This window comes from Balaenoptera musculus, chromosome 2 (assembly GCF_009873245.2).
Source record: "Balaenoptera musculus isolate JJ_BM4_2016_0621 chromosome 2, mBalMus1.pri.v3, whole genome shotgun sequence".
Lineage (NCBI taxonomy): Eukaryota > Metazoa > Chordata > Mammalia > Artiodactyla > Balaenopteridae > Balaenoptera > Balaenoptera musculus.
The window spans coordinates 148,503,027-148,526,244 of NC_045786.1; the positions used below are offsets into that span (position 1 = coordinate 148,503,027).

At 39.4% G+C, this 23,218-nt stretch overlaps 1 protein-coding gene across 2 annotated transcripts in view; it reads right to left on the minus strand.

The window, feature by feature from the left end:
• Positions 1 to 23,218, minus strand: part of NEK9 (NIMA related kinase 9) — a 36,816-nt gene that overhangs the window by 7,908 nt on the left and 5,690 nt on the right. For both annotated transcript variants that reach the window (XM_036842269.1, XM_036842267.1), the window contains exons 5-19: positions 22,062 to 22,167; positions 20,283 to 20,414; positions 18,606 to 18,716; positions 17,453 to 17,517; positions 15,116 to 15,166; positions 14,468 to 14,660; positions 12,656 to 12,800; positions 11,807 to 12,007; positions 10,902 to 10,948; positions 9,567 to 9,722; positions 8,103 to 8,211; positions 7,435 to 7,596; positions 3,705 to 3,875; positions 2,924 to 2,983; positions 321 to 529 (exon numbers count right to left, since the gene is read on the minus strand). In XM_036842269.1, coding sequence (XP_036698164.1) covers positions 321 to 529; positions 2,924 to 2,983; positions 3,705 to 3,875; positions 7,435 to 7,596; positions 8,103 to 8,211; positions 9,567 to 9,722; positions 10,902 to 10,948; positions 11,807 to 12,007; positions 12,656 to 12,800; positions 14,468 to 14,660; positions 15,116 to 15,166; positions 17,453 to 17,517; positions 18,606 to 18,716; positions 20,283 to 20,414; positions 22,062 to 22,167 — 1,918 coding nt within the window. The remainder of the gene's footprint in view (positions 1 to 320; positions 530 to 2,923; positions 2,984 to 3,704; positions 3,876 to 7,434; positions 7,597 to 8,102; positions 8,212 to 9,566; positions 9,723 to 10,901; positions 10,949 to 11,806; positions 12,008 to 12,655; positions 12,801 to 14,467; positions 14,661 to 15,115; positions 15,167 to 17,452; positions 17,518 to 18,605; positions 18,717 to 20,282; positions 20,415 to 22,061; positions 22,168 to 23,218) is intronic.

Consider the following 23,218-nt stretch of genomic DNA (forward strand, 5'->3'; position numbering starts at 1 on the left):
CTATACCATAAGGCATTCCAATTGCCCCAATATTCTACTTCTACGAACCACAGTACAAAATCTAGAAGCTTAATCTTTGCATGCATGCATTATAAAAACTGCCTTCAAGGAAGGTTGCATTAATTTCCATTCATTTAAGTAATACAGGTATGAGCACATCTTATATCTTTTCTTGTCAGGAAGAAAAAGGATTAGAGATTTGGTGATTTCGGTTCAGGTAGAAATCAGAAACCTAGATGCCTGCTGCAAAACGCTTGGATAGGACACGGGAAACAGATCCTTTCTAGTCCCTACAGAGGTACCTCTACCAAAGGAATTACCTTTCGAAGCCAGCCAGGACAGGAGCTGCTGGCCCCACTACCGATCCTCACGGCCTCCGTGGGACTGACTAAACCTTCCATTCCTCGGTCTGCTTCCATTGTTCCTCGGAAGCCTCCACTTGGATCAGGAGTTTCAGATTCCTGCTGACTGTCCTCCTCTTCTCCCCTACCGCCACCGCTGCCACCTCCTGGGCTAGAGCTCTGAACCACTGACAGATACACAGCACAGAAATAGAAAGCTTTGCTATGCAGCAAGATTTACCATCTGATAGCCCCACCGACCCCTGGAGAGGTTCCTAGAGTTGCGTGAAGCAGAACAGCAACAGTGTAAGTCAGATACTTGGGACTAAATTTTTAGTTTTATACAAGGTACTGTGTATCAGTATCTTTATAGCAATATTCACTTCTACTTTCCAAACTTGCTTAAACTTATGTCCACAGCAGATTATCAATGTTCTACAGCATTACTGAATACTCACCCCAACCACAGCATCCATGCCTTAACAGATATACCCAGACTCCAACATCCTTCATAGAGGTTCATCTTATACACAAAGCTTTTTCACATTTGAGCCAAACACCTCTTAAAGTTGCCAGATAAACTCACCATTAACTCCCTTTCCGGGGAAACACCTGAATGGAGAAGTCCTCAACCGTTAAATTCATTAAATTATTTAATGACTATTCGTAAGAATTTAAAAAATATGATGGCTGGTTCTTTAAATATCATGCAGCATATTCCAAGTTACATTTAATGAAGATGAGTTGATGTACAGTCAGGAAATGAAACTGAGTTTTAATATGGACCAAAGAAAAATATAACTAAGAAAGTAATTTGCCGAAGCTAAAAAAAAAAAAAAAATTGCGTGGTATATTCTAAAGTTAAATGTAAAAGCTTATTTATGATCACCAGCTAACCTGGCTTGAGGACTGACTATGCCACACTGTGATCCTACCGAAGCAGCAGAACTGTAGATGCCAAAATAACCTTTCAAGCTTGCTTTTTTGTTTTAAATGGCTTTTAAAAATTATGTTACATTTGACATACACATTAAGACTATTTTTAACGTATGTGTAAGGTTTGATGCCTAACAAAATAACCATACATGCATCTACTACATGAAAGTACAACTAGTTTCCAATACGGTAGCCATTAGCCAAATATGGTTATTTAAATTTAAACAGAATCAAAAATTCAGTTCCTCAGTCGCAAGAGCCACTTTTCAACTACTCAACAGCCACATGTGGCTGGTGGCTATTATACTGGACAGCACAGACATAGAACATTTCCATTATTGCAGAAAGAGCTATGGGACAGGGCTGAACAAGAATATTACCTGTATTGCTCCATCTGCCTTGTGAATTCCTTCCTTCTCTGGCCTCCTACCTACATATAACTACTCTGATTAATTTTGTATTTTTCATTTCTTCTTGCAAAAAAAAAAAACCTTTATCACATACTTAGGTATCCTTAAGCAATATATTATTTATTTTGCTTGTTTTTGAACTTTATAAAAAGGCATGTAGTCTGCTGCAACTTTCTTTTTACATTTCACATTATGGAAATATTTGTACATGTTGTTCATTTTAACACATATAATATTCCACTGGATGGTTATAACATATTCAACCAACAAATATTTATTGAGCATTTACCATGTGCCAGGCATTCTTCTAGGCAATGTGGATAAAATTATTGAATAAAAAAGACAAAAATCGTTGCCCTTACAGAGTTTATATTTTCCAGACAATGGACATGTGCTTTTAATCTTATGTTTTTCCTTTAAATACTGTTCCAGTAAAACGGAGCTGTAATATAACAGCTGTGCTTAGCAAAAAGGTATTTTATCACTTGTGACAGATATTAATATGCACAAACAGATGCTGAGCAATGGATTACTAAAGGAAACTAATAAAAGGTATGATGTGTGTTTGTGTAAACTAGAGCTCAACAAGTCTAGATCAGATTTTCAACTGCCTTTTTGGAGGATTAGTCTGCTTTCATTCTGGGTCTTCATCTGTTTTGATTGCACAAAATATCAGAATCCAGTTCTGAGACATCAAAGACTACAGGTACTCTAGCAAATGGAAAACCAAAAGGAACACAGATTCAATTTCCTAGCGTGGCCCCAAATAAGAGAACCATGAAGAAAGCAGCCAAAGGAAAAGTATTAGAGAGGTTTGGGCTGATTTTCCCAACTACATTGAAAGTTTAGCCAACTTTTAATTCTAAGGGCTTATTCTGAAGGACTACTTCTATAGATTGGAATACCCCTGGGAACACTATGGAAGTAAAGGGTAGACAGAACCCATAGCCCCTAGCATTGTAAGAAAAGAAACAGTACGTAAGTCACAATACAATGTTGGGCAAGCCACATAATTACTCCCACATGTGTCGTGGCAAAGATGTACTCTCCCTCTGACCGCAATGTAAAAGTCATAACTTACTGTGAAATCTACCAAACTATGACCTTCCCTCTTGATCACTGTATTCCTCATTTCCCAAAGATATTTCCTATTTCCTTTTTTGGGAGGCTGCACGGAATTCAACCCAAAGACTCACATCTCAGAAAACCACTGGTACCTGAGATACTACTACTTACCAGTTCCGATGGATAAACCACTGCTATTCGAACGGATGGTCTTAGAATTCAATACTTTCTCTGAGGAAAAATATTCAGTAGGTAAGCATTGTTTACAGCCAGAGACAGGAAAAGTGACAGCCTAGGACAGGGAGTTAATCTAGGAGATAACTGCTATCTCTCATACCAGGTATAAATATTATAAGCCAAGCACCAATAGCTACTCTAACTATATTCAACTATGTAGCAATTCTCCACCTTAACTATTCTTTGGAATCACCTGGGAAGCTTTAGAAAGTAGAAATGCCTAGGTCCCACCCCAGAGGTTCTGATTTAATTGGTCAGGACAATGGGATTTCTAAACTCCTCAAGGGATTCTAACGCGCAGCCAAGATTGTGAACCACTGACCTAAAGAATGAACTTCTAAACCTTCACACAGACCTTTATAATTTGTTCATAACAAAGGAATCTTTATGCAGGAAGCAGTTATGATTCAGTTTCTTTTTAAAGGTGTACTGTATGTTTCTCACAAAAGCATGAGCACAGATAAACTAATTAGTGGACTACTAGAAGTAACAAATTCTACAGTGAGGGGGGCAGAGCCTGAAGTTATCATAAGACAGCAAACGACAATGTTCTACTCCTACCACTAGATATGGTATCAATGACAATTATGAAGACTTACACGAGTAGCTTCTTTTCTTCAGGACACTTCTGTTTGCCAGAATGTGACCACCAGTAACTTAGATGTGGGTCTATCCTCTGTCAAAGCCATCCTAACCAACACATATGGACCCTTACCAACAATGAGAATGGTGTGCCAGCCTCGGCAAGATAAGTCTGGGACGTGATGCAGAGATCCAAAGATAGGCCGAGGCCATGAAGTGCAGATATCAGAGCCATGTGGTCTCTCTGTGGGGGTCATTGCCAGGCGACCATTACCACCATTGCCCCAGGCAAAAATGTGATTATCTAGACAAAAAAAATTAAACAGCAGACAATTGAACAGAACACTGGCTTCCCAACTCTTCTGGGTTCCCCATCTTTATGCCCTGGAGCTAAAAAGATTTTCCACCATGTATAAAACAAGGGAAAGCTATTTATTCCCCTATATAAAGCCTACACAACTCCTGATGCCACCCAGGTAAAAATGACCACCGCTCCTACATACTGCTATCCATTCATTCACTCATTCAACATTTTTGGTCATTCATTCAAATAATTATTGGGCATCTACTTCATGACAGGCACTGCTGGAAGTGCTAGGAAGAGAGCAGAGAACAAAACAAAGTTGCTGCCCTTGTGGAACTGACATTCTAGTGGGGAGAGACTGATAAATAAATTACTTCAGGTAGCATTAAGTGCTAAGAAGGAAGATAAGCAATAAAGAAAAGTGGAAATAAACAATAATAGTAGGGTATCATTACTTTAGACAGGGTAGTCAGAGAAGTACTTGTTGATACTTGAGCAGAGACCTGATTGAAGTGAGAGAGAACCAGGTGGATATTTAGGGGAAGAGCTTTCTAGGCAGAGGGAATAGCAAAGTGCAAAGTATGTATCACAAACACAACACAGAAGTCCTCTGCAGCTGGAGCAAAGTAAAGGAGGGGACGGTGGCCACAGAAGAGGTCAGGGGGTGACTGAAGTCTGGGTCATGCAGGCCATTCCAATGACTTTGGTTTTTACTGTTTGAGATAGGAAACTAGTAGAGATTCTGAACAGTAGGTATTTAAAAGGATCCCCCAGGCTACCATGAGGAGAACTGACTGCAGGGGCCCAAGGATGGAAGCAGGGAGATCAGTTGTAATAGTGAAAATGGTAAAAAGTGGTTGGATATATTCTGAAGATAATCTATAGAATTTGCTAATGGATGGGATGTGGGGTGTAGGATAGAGCTGCCATTTTCTGCAACAGGAAGGCTGCAGGAGGAACAGGTTTGAACAGAAGATCGGAAATTTGATTTTGAATACAGTAAGTTTGTTTGAGACGCCCATTACCTCTTATCCAAATCAGGGCATTTTTTAATGAAAAGGGGGTGCTATTAATGATTAAGCCCGGACAGTAGGCATGAATCAGGACCAACCTGGGAAGACCGGGCTATAAAGCCACTTTATCTTTAGACATCCAAATCAAGGGACTGTTGAACCAGCGAGTCTAGAAGTCAGGTACGGTAATTAAAGCGATCAGTGCTCAGGGAGGATTTAAGGTAATAAGCTCACTTAGAAAATAAAGGGAGAGGGACTTCCCTGGTGGCACAGTGGATAAGACTCTGCGCTCCCAATGCAGGGGGCCTGGGTGTGATCCCTGGTCAGGGAACTAGATCCCACATGCATGCCACAACTAAGAGTTCACATGCCGCAACTAAGGAGCCCGGGAACTGCAACTAAGGAGCCCACCTGCCGCAACTAAGACCTGGTGTAAACAAATAAATGAATAAATAAATATTAAAAAAAAAAAAAGAAAGGGAGAGAAGGATTGAGCCCTGGACACTCCAGGCTTTAGACTTGGATACTACAATCATGGCACTGAACCTACCTGACTGCACTAATCTGTTTATACGTATGTCTCCCCTACCCTACTAGACTGTGAGTTCCCTGAGGACAGGGGCTTTCTGAAACTCACTTTTTTTTTTTTAATTTGAAGTATAGTTGATTTATAATATTATATTAGTTTCAGGTATACAACATAGTGATTAAATATTTTTATAGATTATATTCCATTTCAAGTTATTATAAAAGAATGGCTATATTTTCCTGTGCTGTTCAATATATTCTTGGTGCTTATTTATGGTATACATAGTAGTTTGTATCTTTTAACCCCATACCCCTATCTTGCCCCTCCCCACTTCTTCTTCCCCACTGGTAACTACTAGTTTGTTCTCACTCTCTCTGTACGTCTGTTTCTGTTTTGTCATACTTATCCATTTGTTTTATTTTTTAGATTCCACATATAAGTGATAACATAGAGTATTTGCCATCCTCTGACTTATTTCACTAAACATAATACCCTCTAGGTCCATACACATTGTTGCAAATGGCAGAATTTCATTCTTTGTAATGGCTGGGTAATATCCCATTCATTGTATATATGTACCACATCTTCTTTATCCAGTCATCTGTTGATGGACACTTAGGTTGCTTCCATGTCTTGGCTATTGTAAATAGTGCTGCTATGAATACTGGGGTGCATGTATCTTTTCGAATTACTGTTTTCCTTTTCTTCGAATATACGCCCAGGAGTGGAATTGCTGGATCATATGATGGTTCTATCTTTACTGAGACTCACTTCTACAGTCCCAGAGCCTAAAGGAGGACCTGGAGCATAGCAGGCACTCAGTTTATGTCTGCCATGTGAATGAGGTGATCAAGTACAGTTCAGAGGAGTAGAGGAACATTTATCAACAGGTAATATGCCCAGACACAGAGTCTAACTCTATACTCGTCATTCTGAAGTTTAACTTGAGAAGTACACAGATACTGAAGAAACATTACCTCTCTGAGGCCCTGTCAGAAAGTGCTACTGAACTTGCTATACTATTTTTAATCCTCAGTGACATCCTGATTCTGTCTTTCTAGGTACCATTTCCATTTATCTAGCCTGAACTAACCAGTCTGTTCCCTAAAACCACTTGTTTTGGGACAAGCAGGGAAGGTTAATGTGCTGCTCTGAAGGCTGGTTCACTTAATTAAATATGGTAACAGATCACTTATCTGACACTATCGCTGGACCTCTCTTGTGTAAGTGACAGGCACAGACTGAAAGAAAACAAAGACATCCCAGAGCATGAGCAATAACAAAAAAAGCCAAAATGAGTCAAAAGATAAGAAGATGAAATATGTTTTTTTGTTGTTCACTAGTCACAAGAAAGAAGTGGCTACAAAAATCAAGAGAGTTTAGAAGGTGATACAGGAAGAGAGAAAAAAGAAAAAAAGAAAGCACAAGAAAGAGGAAAGGGAGTGAAGGCTAGCAGAAGCTGCAGAAAAGAAGTGGTGATAGGAGCAGGATGCTGAGGAGAAGAAATAGCTGAGAGGAAAGAGAGAAGAAAATTCCATTAGACCAATTCAGAAAGTTGAGAAACACATGGTATATAGCCCTTCAAGCCTTAGCAGTCCCTAAAGACATCACTGCAGTGCAGCTGACCCCAACCAAGGAGCAAGGTTAAATTATGTTGTTCTCCTCTCTAGCCACCCAACATTTATTGGAACCAACACGGTACTGGGCAAGGTATATGTATAAGTATTTAATAATTCTTAAAACATTGTACAAAAAAAGTTAAAGTAAAAAAAGTAGGGATTTAAGAGTACTAACTTGCCATTTTCTAGAAATCTGACCTTTTTACAGCAATCACTATGTTGGACACATGAAAAGTTAATGAAGCTCCACAGGCATAAAAATTGGCCACCAATTTAACACAGATAAAAAAGTAAACATATGATCCAGCTACACAAATAACCAGTCCACCTCTTTTGCAAGCAAAAATTAAAATTTAGCCATCTATCCAGAAAGCCTGAAATAACATGTACAGACTCACCATCAGTGGCAGCAATGGTAAACTCATCACCGCAGGAGACTCTGATCACCTGCTTTCCACCTAGGGGGCCCCCCAACAGGTTGATTCCTAGACGCTTCTTATAATTTCCAACGCCCAGCTGTCCACACTTGTTGCAGCCAAAGGTCAGCAGCCGGCCTCGCTCTGAGACAGAAGCAAAAATAAATAACCAGGTACAAATGGGTCATGAAACAGAGGGAAAATGCAGACAATGTAGAGTCCCATAGACTAGCTTCTGGTTGTTAGAGTATACAAATATAAAGCTAGCTACACAATCCTGGACCTAGGGCAGCTAGGGCATCTAGAACTATGACCAATTAGACCCAGGAAGTGACTCAATATTATATATTCTATTTTAAATGTGGAAAATGGGTACTATTTAACTTAGAAAACTTATAGATGGTGCTAATTACAAATAGCAGTTGCCAGAAATTACAGGTATGGTATTCTCATTAAGGAATGTATTGATTATATACTTATAATGATTACCAACAAAACATTTATTCGAATGCCCAATTTGTTAATAAGATAATACTGGATGATGTGGGGAAATCAGGAGAATGTACATATAGTTAAGAAGAGCTACTACTTGATAGAATAAAAGAACCTGAAATACTAAGGCCTGTGTACACAGTCGTACATCAACTCACCATCAATAGCAGCAGTGTGAGTCTTGCCTGGGGCAATTGTACGGATCTTATAAAAGGACAACTGTTTGGCCAAGGTAAAGGAGGTTGTGTAGGGGACTTCGTGGTATGCCTGAAACAAGGTAGAACACAAAGCAAAGACTCATGAAGTAAAAAATGGAGGGGAAACAGGCTGAAAATGTTGTCGTGGTAACCAAAAGGCCTTTCAAGCGAATATGTTATTAAGAAGGTGCCAGGTAGCTTTTCATCTCCAATAGATTAAAGAAGAAATAAGCTCAATATGTAATCGGAGAATTTAGTATGAGGCAGGACTTTCTGACCACAAAAGTCTTAAGATTCCTAAATTAGGGTATGCAAAACATGAACTCTCCATCCCAGAAGGCATCTATATAAGGACAGAATCATTGACTTTTGTCTTGGTTATACACTCTACATACCTAACAAAAGCAGGGGAAGGAATTAAAATCCTGAAGACTCTGTCCAGCCCATCAGTTTACTGTGATCTAATTTTACCTACAATATTCTCAACTTGTTAAAACCCACGTTCCCTTTAGATTAGCATAAAAATAAATCTTCCCATGTAAGTTTAAAATTTCACAACAAACACAATGTTATAACAAAACCCAAATCAAGTAATGGTAATTCTGAATATGCCTTTTCAAACTACATGGACACCCTCCCCAGACCTGCTCCAAATTTGCACTCTCCCATTTCACAATCACTACTTTAGAGATTGCTTAAAAATTCTTACCTTTTCCATTGAGACAGCAAACTTGTCTCAATATGACTCTTTAGAAAATGACAAAAACTCATCATACTAACACAAAGAGGGGACTAGTACTTAATATCAGTGGCGAATTTATGACATCCTTGAAGGAGGTGAATGGTAATTACATTTAATAAGCCTGTATAGGATCAGTGATTTGAGAGTAATCATAAAAACTCCCTAGAGAGGTGGTACATGGAAAAATGTTTCTTTTCATAATGTTAATTTTCTTGTACCTACTTCAGTGATAAGGTAGAATCTGAATTCCATCACTGATTGTTTGTAGTCAATTTATTTATTGAGGTATAACGTACTATACAATATTGTACAGCTTGATACATTTTTCTAAAGGTATATAAATGTAAAACTACCATCCAGATCAAGATATAGACCATTTCCATCACCCTAGGATCCCTCCTACCCTTTTTGTTAACACCTATGCCCCTCTTCCCAGAAGTAACCACTGTTTTGACTTTTGCCATCATAAGTTAATTTTGCCTGTTCTTAAACTTCATATAATGGGCATCATATAGTATGTACACTTTTGTGGCTGGCTACTTTACTGGACATAATGTCTGTGAGATCGTCACTTTATTCTTAAGTCAAATTCCACGGTCACAAACCAATAATAGCATTTCCAAAGAAATTCCAACCTAGAGAAGTTCTGATGATGTACTTAGGATACCAAGCGGGGTACTCACTTCATGATTGATGATTCCAGACATGCACTGATTCAGACCCAGTTTGTTGAACTCATTGAGTCCACAGGCCAGCACTTTGCCTGACTGGGTCAGCAGAAATGTCCCATCACAGCCACATTGAACTGCGACAATAATCAAGGCCTTGGGCACATCCACCTGCAAGAAAAAAAAAAAAATCAGAAAATCTCCCAAACATAACTTGTATTAGGGAAAAACCCTCAAATTCTTTAAAAAATGATGTTCTGCATTTAGCAGAATGACTACAAGGAAATAAAGGTTGCTCTATTTTCTTCAGATTTGCCCAGCAGCTTAGAGGCTACTGTTTTCAACAAGGAGCTCAAGTTTTATAATAAAGTAAAAGAAGGCAATTCCAGGTCAGCTAAAAGTTTTAGCAATAGGTCCTACTTAGGAAGACTTCTCAGAAAACACTGGGAAAAGAGAAGCTTCGATCTATTACTGATTTAGCCCTCTGAGATGCAGAGATCCCATGATAGTTACAGAAGAAGCTCAGTAGCCCTGTGGGGTGCCAGTCTGGTCATATAATAAGTGAGGTGACCAAGGATTGAGGCAGCAGCCAAGACTTCTGAAGGCTCACATCCCTCTGCAGCTAACTAGACAGGGCTGAAGAATGGTGGGGGGACATGATGGATGTCTGTGAAACCTGAAAACTCAAACCTCAAACCTTCTCCTATAGTCTTTTCAGGAGAAGAGGAATAGCTGTGAATCCTATTGATTGAGAATGGTCCCACAGATATATGTTAATTTTTAAAATGTAAATAAACATTGTTAATAGTGAACAGTGGGTGAGCCTGTGTCCTACGGTGCATGTGACCGTGCTCTCTCTGCTTGTTTCAGCTCCCGTGCCAGCTCTTACAGTGCCAGCTCTTGCAGTACTGAGAGGAATTAGATATTACATTTCATACAATATGACCCCTAAATACAAACAACTACTTCATTTGGTATCCAACTGTGGAAAGGGGAAGGGAAATGGCTGTGCTGGGTTAAGGGATACTCTACTGCTTTCCAATATTTCCCATCCAGGGTGTGTTTAGCTTGATGTGACTTCTTCATTATACATTCTGATTTTAGTGCTCATCCCCAAGCAAGATGTGACTCCAGAGTGTCCACAGTGGCTGCATCTTCTTTCGCAACTTTTGATGATTTAGTCAGATGACAAGACCACATAGTGCTAAAGGAATCCTGGATTGTCAGTCTCCCAGATAGGAAATATTTCAGGGGTAAACACCTTGATATGAGGAGTCAGGTAAAGAGGACATATTACTGGAGTCTGTGTGACCTAGATAGGCTCTAGGAAGAAGTTGCCTCTGATTTTACCTTTTGTGGTGTATAATAATCCTCTTCTGAATCCAAACCCAGCCTTCCTGAGACACACATAAGAAAGAAAATCATTAAAATGAGGGCTTCCAGGGACTTCCCTGGTGGTGCAGTGGATAAGACTCTGCGCTCCCAATGCAGGGGGCCCGGGTTGGATCCCTGGTCAGGGAACTAGATCCCACGTGCATGCTGCAACTTGGAGTTCGCATGCCACAACTACGGAGCTGGTGAGCTACAACTAAGGAGCCCGCGAGCTGCAAATAAGGAGCCCACGTGTTGCAGCTAAGGAGCCGGCAAGCGGCAACTAAGGAGCCCGCTTGCTGCGTCTAAGACCTGGTGCAACCAAATAAATAAATAAATAAAAAAGAAATAAAATAAAATAAAATCTACTATACCTCTCAACTTAAAAAATAAAATAAAATAAAATGAGTGCTTCCTTCCCAATGAAAATATTCTATAAGATTCTCTTTTACTGGACTTCCCTGGTGGCACAGTGGTTAAGAATCTGCCTGCCAATGCAGGGGACATGGGTTTGAGCCCTGGTCCGGGAAGATCCCACATGCCATGGAGCAACTAAGCCCGTGCGCCACAACTACTGAGCCCGTGTGCCACAACTACTGAAGCCTACACACCTAGAGCCTGTGCTCTGCAACAAGAGAAGCCACTGTAATCAGAAGCTCACGCACCGCAACGAAGAGTAGACCCCACTCGCCGTAACTAGAGAAAGCCCGCGCGCAGCAACAAAGACCCAACGCAGCCAAAAATAAATAAAAAAAAAAAAAAGATTCTCTTTTACTGAATTAACACTTCTTAAATAGAGGCTGCATGATGTGTTTAGAGGCACACAAGCATGAGGTCAGGTTATCCGCCTGGGAATAAATGGACAGAGTCAAGGCTACACCTACCATATTCACCACAGCCCCAAGAGTAGACTTCTTTGTTTCGTGTCAAAACCACCACATGATTATCTCCACAGGAGACCTGCTCCACTGGATTGTTTAGGAAGAAGTCCAGCTGCATCGGTTCTAACAGTTCAGGGCCAGCAATCTTGTCCATGCCCATGCAGCCATAATAGTCAGATCCAAACGCATAGAGCTGACCTTCATCTGTGAAAGGAAGGAAAGCAGAACCCATCAAAGGAATGACTTATTTTGTCTAATCAGAAAGCTGGGCAGGGCTGGAATGAGGATGACCTCAGCCAATGAGCTCACATGGGATGATTATATCAGAGAAATCTGATAGACTGTCTATCAAACCTAGAGTTGTTGGTATTTAGGGGGTCATGTGTACTGTTACAGTAACAGTTAAAAAAAGAATGGTGGGATGATATATTAAAGAGGCTTAAAATTTTACCGGGGCCATCTCTATTTTACAGAGAAAAAGGGAAGCACCAAGGAATCATAAAGCGAGTACTGGCAAGACCCAAACTAAATTTGAGCTCCCAATTCCTGATTCAGCGTTATCTACACCTGACTAGGTAGTGAGGTTATTTCTGCTCCCCCCACAACTGGGACATATGATATATTTCTCCTAATCCCACCTCTTCTCTGTTATCCATCTGCCTTCTCCTTGCTCATCACTACTCTAATGCTATAGCAAGTTGGGCATGTTGTTATTAATGTGTATAATATTTGCTCACTGTCTTTGGTTCTTTGGATACTGTCTTTTGTTGTAAAATCCCAACTAAAACTGCATAGAATTAAGTAAAATACCCCACATTAAATGCACCTGGGTGCTTTCTGCTGCTGGCTTACCTGTTACACAGACAGTGAAATCATCGCCACATGACACCTGATGGATAGCTTTGCCTTGCAACTTTTCCACGTGCTTTGGCTGTCGGTAGGAGGCTTTGTCTCCATGGCCCAGCTGACCATGGAGTTTAGTACCCCCTTGCATGTTCTGTGAAATAAATAGGTCTTGTGAAGTTTTAAACTTTTCACGCCAAATCTTTAATCTAGTCTTTAATATCACTTCTTATTAAGAAAAACAGTAGGAAAAAAATCAGTTGGAAATATAGAAACGGGAAAAAAAAAGGTAAGAGGATTAAACCTTTTAATGGTAGATAGTAAAAAACCCCTGCCAACAGATAAAGATTTTTAAAGTATCCAGACTGATATCCATCGGGCCTTAAAAGGTCCCATTCTCAATTTTGTCTTTCTTCTTCAAGTCTAAGGTGAACTGTCTATTTAATTATGGGTGATGATGAAAAAACTCTTTATGCAGTCTAATTTGATTGTTTTTTTACAGGAGTACAGCCTCTTGGAAATCCTTATAAAAGTTTTACAAATTTTGGTCACAGTTTCCCTGAAATACGTAACCGTCATAAGGAATCTGGTTACATCAAAGACGCTGCTATAAAGCACTGAGAATAGTCCTACGTGACTTTTCAACAGTTTTAAAGACATAAGTAATTCTTCCCATTCAATAACTCAACTGTAAGTCCTTACACAAATGTTTTTTAAGGCACTAATTTCAATCCACCTCTGGCAGCCCCCCAGAAACTAGTTCTTTAAGTGAGAGGATTTTAGGAAATAACAGCAAGTTAAAACTCTATAACAGAGGCCAAATCACTCATTCTTTCTCTCAATCCAATAGTTGAATGTCTACTCTGTCACACACTGGGGATAAAGCCTGTCCTCATGGAGAAGTTATCTGAAACTACTGGAAAAAATGAGCTCCCTCAGGAAGGAGGAAGAGCAGGAAGGAGGAAGAGTGGGAAGAACCGGGAACCTAAGATAAGACAAGGTCGGGTAAAGAAAAAGCAGCCTGAAGTGAGCCTGAGAAGGCACAGCGGAAGAGACAGGAGCAAAGTCAAGAGAACATGCTCTTGCGGCAGCCAAGGGAAGACCAGGCTTCAAGAAGGAGGGAGTGACCAACTATGTCAAATACTACAGGAGATCAAGCAAGGACTCAAATGTACATATCTGTTTTATTTTCACAATTTATAGGTCATTTTGTCAAGAGTAGTTTCAATTGAGCGGAGGGATAGAAGCTGCACTGTAGGTGAATGAGGAATGAGTGGGAGATAAGAAAAGAGACAACAAATAGAGGCAGTTTGTTCGAAGTGAGAGAGAGGATAGAATCTAGAGGTGAACAAAGGAAAATTCTACTCAAGATATTCCACCTTCAATCACTGACGGAGGTCTTAGAATTTTCCTGACATGGTACACTGCTTCATTTGTTTACAAAGCTATTTCACAGGTATGAGTTGCTCTGAAATGCATGGTAATAGAACAGAGTAATTAAGTGACCTTCTGAAATCACCCAGTGGTAAATGAGAATCCAATCTCCTGAGTCCAAGCCTTTTAATTCTTTCTCTCCTTCTTTCTCTCTCTTTCATTCATTCATTCAAAAAACATTTATAAGCGACTTAACATGTACCAGGTATTGGGGATACATCAGTGAACTAAACAGACAAAATCCCTACTCTCAAAAGAGCTTACATCCCATCATACCACGCTGCCACTTCTGCAGCACATGTTCAACCAACAAAATTCTTAGACATCCTGGGCCCAGTAAACAATGAGGCGCACGTCACTGTTCTAAAGTACGTAGCTTTCACTTACCACCCAGGTGTATAGTTCCTTCTCCACTGTGACCACAGCAAAGTGGGTATTCCCTGCACACACCTGCCGGGCACTACAGCCACTCTTGATGACATCCAGTTTCTGGGGAGTGGATTTCCCACCACCCCAAACATAGACTTCACTGGTTCGGGATGTTACCACAGCAATGGGTGCTTCAGTCACAGTGCTTGACCTGCCGACAACCCCCAGAACAAAGGAACATTTAACATAAAAATTATATCAAAGAAAAATGCTTCCAGTCTTTTCCCTGAGAACTGCCAATTATGGTATGAGAAAGTATGTTCTTTCTCGACAACTTATTTCAACCCTCTATCATAGCAGGCTTTGCAATTCCTGCCTTAAGGCTTCATCACAGCTCAGCCAGATCAGATAGCAGTCTGATCCATAACACCTACACTTTTCAACTTTTCAACATTCATCATGATAATGATGTCCACTTTAGCATGAGGGTAAAATTATAGCTTTCTTTTTCTCTGACATGACTATTTGACATTTAAGCAGATGTTGCCTTCTGAAAGGATGCCAAAGGCTTCTTACTGGGATCAAACAATGTCCAGACCCAAGAAAGAAAGACCCCCTGGTGGTAATTTAAGATATATTACTTTTCAAGAGTCTCTTGAGCATTACCTTGGTCTCTTTGTAGGTGCATTAAGCAGTGTGACTTTTTCCTCCATCTCTCTACCAAAAGAAAAGCAAAGATACATGAGAGAAATAATAGGTTCCTATATTGCACTAGTGTCTCTTTAAAACCTTTCACAGACTTAATCTTCTATAAACCATATGCCTCCCACAATGTTACAATACTTTTAGGAAAGTGCTTCGATACAACTGAAACAGTTCTATAGGCCTAGCATTAGACAATTCATTAAATACAAGGGGGCCAGTAGTCTGGGGCCATTTGTTTTCTGTCTCTGAGGAATGTTCCAGGCCGGACCAGAGAGCCTTGAGAACCTCTGATGCTCATTTTAGGAACCTGCTGACATCTTCCTTTAGTCTGCTCACTGACTCCCTAAACTCAACATCTCTAAAGCTCAGCTCATTATCTTTTTCCAATACAGCTTTTCTTTCTGACTCTCCTAATTCTATAGCGGGCACCCTCTATTCTCCCAGTGAACTAGGTTTAAAACTTCAGTGGTTTTGGACTCAGCTGTCTTCCTTTCTTCAATATTCAAGTTTTATAGATTCTACTTATACAATGCCCTTTCACTCACGTCTCCTTCCCAGTCTCACCACCTTGGTTCTGGGCAGCTTTACTTCCCAACTGGGCTGTGGTAGCACCTAATTGGTCTCACCACAGTTTTAATCCACTTTAATCAGTCCTATACTGATTTAACACTGATATTAGTACTGCTAAATAACTCTTCCTAAGGCGCATCTCTCATCACATGAACTGCCCTCTCATAAATATCCAACACTTCCGTACTATTCCTTGAATAAAGCACAGATTCCTTCATCTGGCATTCAACATTCTCTGCCTACCTTTCCAGCCTTCCTTCCCTGTATCCACTCCCATGTTCTAACTCAGGGTTCTCATTCTGCCTAAATCAATTATAGCTGAAGACCTGGGGTGGTGCTTAAGAACCAGCATTTTCTTTAAAGTTCCTGAGGTGTTGCTATTGAGAACGCCAGGTCTAGAACCTCTAGCCAAACAGGACTTAGTGCTTCCTGAATACTTCCACAATTCCCTGTGTCTGTGCTTTATCTGGAAAGCTCTTTGTCTTCTGGTTTTCCATCAAAGAACAAAGTTCTAACAAAGTACTACATGTAAATCTCCAACTCTCTCAATAAAAATTGCATTATCAATGGAAATATTTAAATAAGAGATTTAAACAGTGATTATATTGTTAGAAAATAAGCCAGATAAAGAATTAGAATATGCTTAACCAGCCCTAGAGGGTGATATTGCCTGAATACGAATAGAACATAAATGGAAGGTTACAGTGCTGCATCTGGAGTGTTATACATAATTCTATGCACTAAAACACTGGCTGGAGATCAACTGGAGAACCAGAAAAGATTAATTTAATACAACAGAATAAAGGTTACTGACCAAACAGCAGAGATTATGGAATTAGGTATACACTTAATGCGTCTAAGGGCAACACTTGAAAAAGAGCACAGTACATGTTTGAATATTGGGAAGACTCAAAAACAAAGAACTGGTAGAGGAGGAAGAAGGGTTGTTAGGCAAAAATAGTATAATAGGATGAAACAGAGACTTGAGCATTTAAGAAGGATGAAGAACACCTCTTCCTTTGAGTTAGGGTTTGAAGCCTCCTACAAAAAGTGAGGGATAAAGGACCTTCTTCCTACCTCTAGAGACCTTTAACACTAAATAAACCTCAGGAAATAACCTGTCAGGAATCAATCAACCTCGACTACAGGAAACGGGCAAAAGGTATCTGAAGAGGACCCATCCAATTGCAATCCACCATCTAAACAAATGCACTAAAAAGCAAAGGCCTGGTCCAAACCCACACTACTATCCAACAATTGTTGAGCACCTTGTGCCAGGCCCTGGGCTGAGCACTTTATATGCATTACCTCCTTTAATCCTCACCCTACCTCACTTTATAGAGAAAACTAAGGGACAGAGATGTTAAATAACTTGACAAAGATAATGACACAACTCAGATACAAACATAAGGATGTCTGAGTCCAGAGCCCTCCTCTCTTAATTACTACACTCTAGTGCCCAAACTCTAGATTAGAACTCACAGAAGATGGGGAGGAGTGAAGGGCTCTAGGGTCTCATCAGTATCAATTTAGAACAAAGTAGCACAGGTTAAGGAGGTGAAAGTCAGGAACTACATCAAGCAATGAAAGCAGAGATGTTGGAAGAAAATAGCAGCAGAGTGGCAAAGTCAGGAAACACCACCCTCTCTTTGTAGTACTCTGGTCAGGCTTCTAATAGTCAGTCAGCCATCTACAGAAAGAAAATGAAGCAACTTCTTTGTTCTTTACCTTCTGCGTTTCCTGAGAAGAGGGCGATCCAGAAGTTCATCTGCAGTGGGTCTCTGCTCAGGATCCTAAAAAGTATCAGTGGGTTAGTTTTAACTTAAAGGGAATGCGCAAGGGACTTCCTGGTGGTCCAGTGGGTAAGACTCCATGCTCCCAATGCAGGGGACCGGGTTTGATCCCTGGTTGGGGAACTAGATCCTGCATGCATGCTGCAACTAAGAAGTGTGCATGCCGCAACTAAGAGTACATGTGCCCCAACTAAGCCCACATGCCGCAATGAAGATCCCGTACGTCACAACGAAGACCTGGTGCAGCCAAAATAAATAAATAAATAAATATTTAGATAAATAAATAAATATTTAAATAAATAAATAAATAAATGGAATGGGCAAAATGGATCTAAAGACACATTTACTTCCTCTTAGAAGGCTGTAGGTTTGTTATTCAAAGATCACTGTATATCATCCTTCTGTTTCAAAAAACCTATTTCTTATGTCACATTCTATGCTTCATGCTCACTATCATCAACACTTATATGTGAATGAGAATGCACCTTCCTCACTTGTTTTAACTGTTAGGGCAGTGGTTCTCAAATTTCAGTATACATAGTACATAAGAATCTCCTGGAGTACCTGTTACAAATAAAGATTTCTGGGCTTTATCCACAGAGGTTCTGATCCAGTCAGTCTGGAGTGGGGCCCAGGAATCTTCATTTTCTTCTTGTAAAAATCCCCCATCCCCTGGCGATTCTAATGCCTGTGGCTCCTGGACCACCTTTGAATAATACTGACCTAGAACTGCACTGCAAGGCAACTGTGACATTTAGAACTGTATACATTCTGCACATTAGGAATTCTAAATTACCTCTAACTATTATTTTATAAAATCAATTTTAAAAAATTAATCTTGATCATAAAAAATGGAGCACAATTTAGATGGTAAATTCATTTCGCAAATTAGTAAAGGAAGAATTTGTTGGCTGAAGCACACAACTATCATGAACTGCCAATGCCTATTCTCCCGGATATAGCCACAAATACATCCTACCCTGGGGAAGTGGATGTGGTTTTGTGCAGGTTCATCTATGCCATACTCCAAACACTGAGGCTGGAAGGGAAAGCACTGAACTGAAATCAATATGTTAAGTCACGCTTACCTGGTCAAGGCATGCATGGACCATTTGGATCAGTTCCAAAGAGTACTGGCTAGAATCAACTTCCATGGCCCGGATTCCTTGTACAATCTTCACACACAAGTTGAGTGGGTTCTATGAGAAAATGATTATTGTATTGTCCTTGGTTATATAAAGATGACATTATAATCTACTAGTAGGGGCTTTGAGATGTCTGTGACTATCATATAAAGAAATGGCAATAGTTCTGAATTGGGTCTGACTTCTTTTTACAACTGTTGGTATACATCAGCAAGAAATGGTTAGGGATGCACTACTGCTGTCAGATAATGAAGCCAACTGGCCAACATGGGGTATGACTATGTGACCAATAGAATAATACTCAGAGTATATTATAATCTGACCCTTCAACTGAATCCTAAGAAAAAGGAAAGCAAGGTTAGCTATGCTTCTTGGCTTTAAGTATGTCCTTTGCCAACTAATTTGCCTCCTAATTTATATATCCTAATAATGGTTATACAGGTGATACTCTGCTGTAACAGACAAGGCAATGAATAATAAGTTCATAATGATAAGAAATTATTGTAACAGTGCCACCACACCTTTACTGAGACCAATAGAAACATAAGTTGCACATATAATGTTTTTTAACCCTTGCAAACAACATGCAGGGTTATCATTACCAATTCAGAGACGTAAAGTAACTTGCCCAACACTACACGGATAGTAAAAAATGGAGCCATAATTTCAACCAAAGTCTATCTGACTCCAAAACTCATTTTCCTTCCACTATGTTATTTAAGAGAACTAGATGACAGATCAGAATAAACTTCAGGACTTAGAAAAATAAACAGGTCTCATAAAAGGCCAAAGAATTCTGCATTATCTTACATTTGCATTTTCATATCCATTAGCAGAGCATCTCTATGAGAGGAATATGTATTTTTTCCCTTGTTATAGCTAATGAAATAGAGGATGAAAGAGATGAAGTGATTTGCCTAAGTTCTCACATCTGGCTTGCAGAGGATATTGGATGTGAATCCACTTGTGCTACTCAGATTGTGATCCATGGACGAGTAGCGTCAGCATCATCTGGGAGTCTGTCAGAAATGCAGAATCTCAGGCCTCGCTCCAGATACACTAAAACACAGTCTGCATTTTAACAAGATGCCCAGGTGATTTCCTATGTATATTAAAGTTTGAGAAGCACTGCTTTATACTGGGCTTTACTTAAGAAGAAAAGAGACTTAAAGGGATTTGTTGTTTATAAAACAGTAGCAATCTTTAGTAAGAGTCAGGATGTAATTTTTCATAAAAAAGATCAAAACACTTTAATGAGTATTATATAACTTGCCTTAGCTTTTATAAAACGATGTAGCTGAAGCGTAAGAAATGAAATGGCTTATCTAAATTGCTGCATCACACAGTCGATCCTAGAGCCAGTTTTAAAATTACAGTCAACGGATTCAAGGACCGTGCTCAAACTACTTGATTATGATTATTTCAGTGGGGAATTCAAGTTGGAAATAAATCTTGTCTATAGAATTTTAGTAATACACTACTAAGCCAGTGCCTGAATACTGGTTATTTTTCCTATAGCTGATTTCTGTTCAAGAAATCAGAAGCTCAGGGATAAAGTTGATTCTCTCAACCAAGCTGTACCATTTGCAAGGACAATGCAGGGATAATACATCAACTTACTGTAGCATCAAACGTTCTCTTTAGCGTAAGCAGTTCAAAAATGACACAGCCCACTGCCCAGATATCAGACTTGAAATTGTATTTAACTCCTTGGCAGAGCTCTGGAGACATGTAATATGGAGTTCCCACAAGCTGAACAACAAAGAAAGCAATCAAAAAATGACTTCTTTTCTGAGGTAACTATATTAATATTTCAACAACTAAATTAAATTTCCTAGAACTAGTGATAACCATTACAAAACATTCATCAGCATATCCCAAAATGGTTTTTATGAGATGATGCCACTATGAGGAGAAATCTTATTCATATCAGATCTCTTGGGCCAATTATAAAGGGACAATCTCTGTGGTAAAGACCTATGGTAATTTGGGAGACAGAAAAGCTCCGTGGTTCCTGGATCACAGAGGATTTAGGCATTCAAGACCCACTGAAGACTTCACAGACTTTGTAAAAAGCATACTTGGTAAAAGTTCACTAATAGAGAAAAAAAAACTGGTAGTGGGGAGATGATAATTGAATAAACGGGTTAAAAGTTCTAATTGAAATGCATAGTAGTGAAACTTTGTAAATGGCTCAATTTAACATTTGTAATACTAACACAGTTAGTCAATTTCTTACAAATTTAAAAAGACCTTCTGAGTTCAAGAATGTGTTGGAAGGAAAAAAAAATGCCCTGAATGGAGGTCAGGCCTCTCCCAAGATGACAGACAATGAGTACCCTGGAAATTCTAGTAAAACTGATAGCCATCCTTCATCAGCAAGGCAAAGCAGTTTTTCAGATGGCTTACATGGCATTTATAAATTTTCATATCGTTCCTTCTTTGCATTTAACTGGCTTAAAAAAGTTAAATCTTGGTTTTATCAGATTACTCTTGATGAGAAAAATCCATGCAACAACATGACTACTTCCTCAGAAACTCAATATGGCACCGTCATACAAGCAAACTGAGTCCCTGAAGCCGACTCCCAACCTTGGCTATCAGTATCCTTGGATGTTTCTAGATTGCTTGCAGGCACATCCCAACATTATCAAAAATAATCATCAGGACAAAATTAATTTACATTTTCAAGTTCTTTTAAAGACAAAGCATTGTGAAACCAGAAGAGTAATAATTGGGTTTTATAAGTCCTAGAAGGATCAGATCACTGTCTTTAAAGATCAGCTTATGTCTACTCTTTACAAATGGTCTTTCATAGGATTAGGTAAGAAGGGAGCTCTGCGGTTTAGACTGTGTATCATATTAAAGATGAGATTGTTCTCTCGGCATCAGCCTTTATTTGTAATATAGGGTTTCTGAACCAGAAAAAACTCAAAGGAAACACAAGAGATGTCTAACACCCTAAGAACAAACATTAAATGAGAGATAAAGTGAAATCTACTAAAGATCCTAGGCTGGAAAAAATGGTAAAGTATTTTATTGCTTTTAGAAAAGTCTCTAGTCAGTGTTGGAAAGGGCAATGATGTCAGAGCTGTTATGTGGACAATGGCTCTTGAAAAAACACCTGAGCATGTAAATGACTGTTAGTGGGTCCAGGAAAAAGACTCCTGAAGACTTGCTTTATAAGTATGGAGAACTTGCAAAAATATTGAGAAAAGTGTGCAAAATTTAGGGGGTATAGTTATATCTCACAGCGCAGGAAAGGAACAGAAAAAAACTACGTTGCAGGGAATTCCCTGGTGGTCCAGTGGTTAGGACTTTGCTTAAGATCCCACATGCCACGTAGCGCCACCAAAAAACAAAACAAAACCAACCAAGTCAAGGATAACACATACTTACCGTCTCAGCCATGGAATACTCAGAATTAAGTTTCTTTGCTAGGCCATAATCTCCAAGTTTTATCAGGTTTGCTTTGGTCAGAAAAATATTTAATGTCTTTATATCTCTGAAAAAAAAAGATGCTGTATATTAAACCCATATACTCAACTATTTTATCTCATCCCCCTTCCCGCCCAAAATTAGTACAAAATAAAAAGAGTGTGTTACCACTGCTCAGGCTGTTACGGGATCCCAAAGAGTGGTCATCACTTTCTCATACATTTTAACATTGAGAAGGGGACTTGGGGGAGTGGAGGCAGAGAATTAACTTCATCCTCCATGGCTTTGCAGCACAGGCATGTCCCCCAAAACACTGAAGTCTTTAGGAAAAGTTGAGAGGGTCAGACCAAAAAAAAAATGGTGCCCTAGGTAATCATAATTCCTATAAGGTGTACTGCCTCTTCAATTAACACTTGTGCCTTGAAATAAGTGATTATCAAGGCAATTTTAACACTTGGTTGGTGCCAAAGTTTCAAATTTGTTAACGCAAGAGAACAGAAGAGATAGCACATCCCAGCAGCAAAATGATTAGGCTATGTAGGTCATCTAAATAAAATCACTATCTTTCTAAAGATGAACTGACCATAAGTAACACAAATAAACTGTGTCTAGTTCATACTCTGGCTTTCTTTACTGAAAGATGTGAAAAAAACAGAACAATATTCTTTGTCAAAAAGAAAGTAACAATACACAACTGTAGCCACTTGACAGCTATCAAGAAATATATGGTAACTGAATGGACAAACCAATAAAAAGGGAAATGCTAGTGTATTAACATTAATCTCTAACAATGATCCATGACTCACTTAAGCAGGGTATAATGACGTGGAAATATTCTTATAATGGTTCTCTCCTATAGCTAGAAGTGAATAGAAAGCTGTTTCCCCTGGCCAAAGCTCTGGTAAAACTGCATAATTAATTGTACAAAATGAATAAGCTTTTTACTTAAATTATTTATTTACTTATTTATTTATTTTTGGCTGCATTGTGTCTTCGTTGCTGCATGCGAGCTTTCTCTAGTTGTGGTGAGCGAGGGCTACTCTTTGTTGCGGTGTGCAGGCTTCTCATTGCGGTGGCTTCTCTTGTTGTGAAGCACGGGCTCTAGGCACATGGGCTTC